Below are 4,970 nucleotides of genomic sequence, written 5' to 3'. Positions count from 1 at the left end.
ACTACGAGGATAATATCTCATCCCGCCTATCAAAACACCACTGGGTTCGTGGCTCATTCCCCCGGTCAACTGACATTCCTCCAATGGAAGTGCAATGGTATCAAAAACAAGAAGGACGAACTCCAACAGCACCTTGAAACACACAAAATACACATTGCAGCACTCCAAGAAACAAAACTCACCTCCCGTTCCAAAAAGCCAGAATTCGATGGCTACTCTCTATACCGCAAAGACCGTGGTCTTGGACAGGGCGGTGGTCTGGTCATGTTAATACACAATAACATCCCTTACTCAATCAAACAACTACCTGACTCAAATCCAATAGAATCCCAAGCCATAATCATCAATACCAATAACAAAGATCTCACCATCATTAATACTTACATACCTCCTCAATCGGTCTGTCCGTCACACTTCACAGCCTCTATCTCCGACCTTCTATCCAATCCGAATACTATTTTAATGGGTGACCTGAATGCTCACGACTCGCTGTGGCACTCCAGCATTCAGGACGCGCGAGGTGAAGCACTGGCAGTCGAGATCGATGACTCTGATTGCGGTTCGTTAAATCTTGATTCTCCAACCCGTCTCCCCAACAACAGCCAACCAACTTCTCCTGATGTTTCGATAGCATCAGATTCTATAGATTGGACCGTACTTACCACCTTGTCTTCTGACCATCTCCCTATTCACATTACTCTGCACGCTGATCTGGAACCCACGAAAACTCCAAAAACAACAATCGTGAATTTCAATAAGGCCAACTGGGCCAGATACACTGAAGAAACCGAAACGGCCTTCGCAAAATCTGTTCCTCCCAATGACCCTTCGGCAGCTGAGAAATTGTTTCGTCACATCTTGTCGTCCGCCAGCGCTCGCAACATTCCTTCAGAAAGGAGAATTCTCTCACGACCAGGGCTGTCCAGAGAAATCACGGACCTCATGGATCAGCGAGACAGTCTCAGATCCTTGGACCCTACTCCAGACAACATCAACTCTCTCTCAACTGTCATTCAACAAAATATCTATAATCTAAAGCTCACCCGCTGGAAGGAATACCTGGGCACATTCAATAAATCCACCAACACAAACCGCTTATGGTCCACCATCAAGGCTCTCAACGGTAAGCCTAAACAATACCCAAATAATGCCATCACTTTCAATAACAAACCAATAACGAATAATAAACAGATGGCCAACCTATTCAATAAAACCTTTACCTCATTCAAAACACACATCTCCGACAAATTAAATAGATTCACAACCAGGTCCATCAAGAACCTCCCTCTTGATGACCATCAAATCTTTACCCCAGATCAAGTATCAACGGCTATCAAACAATCCAACCCTTGAAAGCCTCCGGCCCCGACAACCTCACCATCATACATCTTAAACATTTAGGTCCTCTAGGTATCTCCTTCCTCACCAACATCTTCAATAGTTCCCTGATTACATGTAAAATTCCCGACATTTATAAAAAAGCGAAAATCATCCCTCTGTTAAAACCTGGAAAACCAGATAGCGACTCAAAATCATACAGGCCAATATCGTTACTCTGCCCAGCCGTCAAGATCCTTGAAAAATACCTTCTCCTAATCCTATCAAAGCATCTAACTTAGGCGGATCATCAACACGGTTTCCGTCCAAACTACTCAACAACCTCCGCTCTCACCACGATAACAAACGATATGGCAAATGGCCTTAATCACAAAAGAACAGCTCATCGCACCGTTCTTGCCGCCCTAGACCTCTCTAAGGCCTTCGACACGGTCAGCCACCGTATTCTGCTCTCGGATCTTTTAACCACAACACTCCCAAGATCTGTTATACGCTGGATGTCAAATTACCTGCACGGACGTACCACATCAACCACATTTCGACAACAGCACTCCAAACAACGAATCATCCACACAGGAGTGTCTCAAGGCTCTGTGTTGTCCCCCTCACTTTTCAACTTCTATGTCTCAAAAACACCTGCACCACCCCCGGACATCAAAATCATCTCATAAGCGGATGACTTCTCTATCTATACTAAAGGTCCAGATGCAGCTATTTTGACCCGGCGGCTTAACAGTTACCTGACGGAGTTACATGACTTTTTCCACAACCGTAATTTGGAGATCTCAACATCCAAATCCACAATAACACTCTTTACCACTTACACATCGCAATACCATTATCACCCGCAAGTCAAAGTCAATAACCAAACTCTTCCTCTAGAGCATAACCCAAAAATTCTAGGCCTTACCTTTGACACGATGCTCTCCTTCTCGCAGCGTCACAAGATGTCAGCTTCTAAGGCCTCTAAGCGAAATTCAATTTTAAAAGCTCTCAGTGGAACAACCTATGGCCAAGACAAGGAAACACTAATGCAGACATACAAGGCGATTGGCCGATCAGTTGAGTATGCCTGCCCGGCCTGGTCTCCACTGACTTCCGACACAAGCTACCACAGACTACAACGCTCACAAAACGCTGCTTTACGGGTAATCACCGGATGCCACGGAATAGCATCGGAACAACATCTCCACTCTGAATGCCTGATGCTATCAGTAAAGCAGCATACGGACCTACTATCATCTCAATTCCTTTTACAATGCCATAATACCAATCACCCTTGCCACCACATTACAAGAGAACCACGACTCGACAGAAATATAAAACACACATTATTCAGCAAATATGTACAGACAGTGCAAACCGTTCTGCCCACAGATACCGACAGCAGAGCGTTAAAGGCAGCTTCATCGGCCTTGCATTGCAGTGCTGCGAAACTCGCCTCGGAGACCTATCATGCCGCTGTGCTGCTCAACGGATGACCACCTCCAACACCCAAAATAGACAAGGCAGAAGAGAGTTTGCCCAGAGCGTTGAGAAGAAAACTGGCCCAGCTCCGCTCTGGTCACTGCATCTCCCTCAAAAGCTACAGATCGAAAATAGACAGTAGGGCCAGCAACATCTGTCCAATATGCCAATTACTTCCTGATGATGTTCCCCATCTGTTTAGCTGTCCAAAGAACCCAACTCATTTCACGATAATAGATCTTTGGCGTAACCCATTTTTTAGGGTTTTTCATTGTTAACGACTAGAACTTACATTAGCAGCACAATTAAAAGATTATAGTTATCACATAAACGTTGATAGTAAAGCGATGCAGACCAAGGACATGGATTTGGTACAGTGCACAGAAATGCTTAAAAATGTGTTTAGTGTTTAAAAAATTACAGAATGTTTGGCTTTAAAAAAGCAATAGTTGAGGCTGAAGAATTAGCTGAAGACATAAACTTCGAGCCTGTATTTAAACCAATGAAGAAGGTGCGACGAGTAAAACCTCATTTTGATAAAAACGCTGCTGACGAACCAATCCAGAGAAGAAACTTGAAGTGGAATTCTTTTAACCCCTTATTAGACTATCATCAATTAAATGAACGATTTGAACAACTGGATGATTATGTAAATATGTGAAGGCTTTTATTTAATTTGGATAATTAGCCCATCAAGTGTGATTGTTCTGCGCATTTTTCTTAAAATACATGTAACTGTTGTTTTTTAAACTGAAGCTTATCAAAACATACTATTTGCAAGATCGACATAACTCTTTAGCCAAGTTATCTCTCGAGCAAGAAATAACAGAAAATTTAGATTTTTCAAACCTGATAAAACATTTTGTTGACAAAAAAGCTAGAAGAGTTACATTTTAATAATATTTAAAAACACGCGACGGAAAATTATTTTATTGTTGTATTGAATAAAAATAGTCTTGTCACAATCTACACAAAATAAAAAAAACTTTGCTTTCCGTTCAACTATCCACCTACATTTTTCTTTGTCTTTGTTACTATTTATTTATGTTTGATTAAACTTTTTAACTTTTTTTCAATTATCACTGAAAACCTTAATACATTAGAAACATATGTAATACGTACATGCAGTTACCAAACAAATCAATCGTTAATGCGTCAGGAAGTGGATAAAAAAATAAATAATAGTTAAATACGATTGAAAAAATAACTTACTTATACTTTCTTATCAAAATATCATAACAATATTTTGGTAATTTATTAGCCAAATTAATGTGCATTTGCTCCTGTGTACGAGAACATAGAGAAATTGTATAAACACCTCTACAGCGTCTAATGAATGTGGTATTATCCACAATAATAACGGTTAACATTAATTGAAACATATTGCTAGCAGTGATATTTCCAGACAAATCATATGACGTAGAATGGTTTGCTTTAAGTGTTATATTGCTATTTTCAGATTCATTTGTTTTCACGACTGTCGGTACAACTAGCTGCAATTAGAAGAAATAAATTGAAATTAAATTATTAAATTAAAATAAATAACTAATATATCTAACTTCTATTTCTTGGTCTTTACCCAAATCTGTCAATATATCATTATTTTCATACAGTGTAATATCCATTATATCCCCGGAAGAAACATCTGGATTATCTTGTATATTGTAATTTGTAATCTTTAAAACAAAGGATTTAGCTATTTCACAAAACAAGCAAGATGCAATCTTAAGTAATCAATGAAACCACATTAAGATTAATAATTCAACATATTCATTTTTTTAAAATTCAAATTAATACAATTTCACACGACTTATAAATAAACTGAAGTTTATTCAAGTACATATTTCAACTATTAAAAAAAATTGAATGTAATTTTTATAATTTATGAAATCAGCCGATGTTTTTCAGACTTACATCATAACCTAAAATAATTTTTTTATGACGCCCATTTTTATTAAATTTTATAAAAAACATTTATCTTGTTATTTTAATCAGCATAGCAAAAATAATAAGAAGACTTTTTAAATTTATTTATTTAACAGTCCTTTGTAAATTATAACAAAGAAACCAATTATTTTCACTCATTTTTTCATAAAATGTCTTATAACTAATATGTCATGGAAAGAATCTATTCACTTTTTATAACTAAGTTTATCTGATGTTTA

The 4,970-nt window shown here is 38.2% G+C and overlaps 1 protein-coding gene across 1 annotated transcript; it reads left to right on the top strand.

Moving 5' to 3' along the window:
* Positions 1-363: 363 nt before the first annotated feature.
* Positions 364-618, top strand: HELRODRAFT_153459 (hypothetical protein; the record flags this gene model as incomplete). Its single annotated transcript, XM_009031983.1, has 1 exon — positions 364-618. A coding segment is annotated over one exon (255 nt), but the record flags the coding sequence as incomplete, so codon positions are not given.
* Positions 619-4,970: the final 4,352 nt, after the last annotated feature.

Source organism: Helobdella robusta, assembly GCF_000326865.2.
Source record: "Helobdella robusta unplaced genomic scaffold HELROscaffold_8, whole genome shotgun sequence".
In the NCBI taxonomy this organism is placed as follows: Eukaryota; Metazoa; Annelida; class Clitellata; order Rhynchobdellida; family Glossiphoniidae; genus Helobdella; species Helobdella robusta.
The sequence above is the reverse complement of the archived record's forward strand: the minus strand, read 5'-3'. Positions and strand labels throughout refer to the sequence as shown.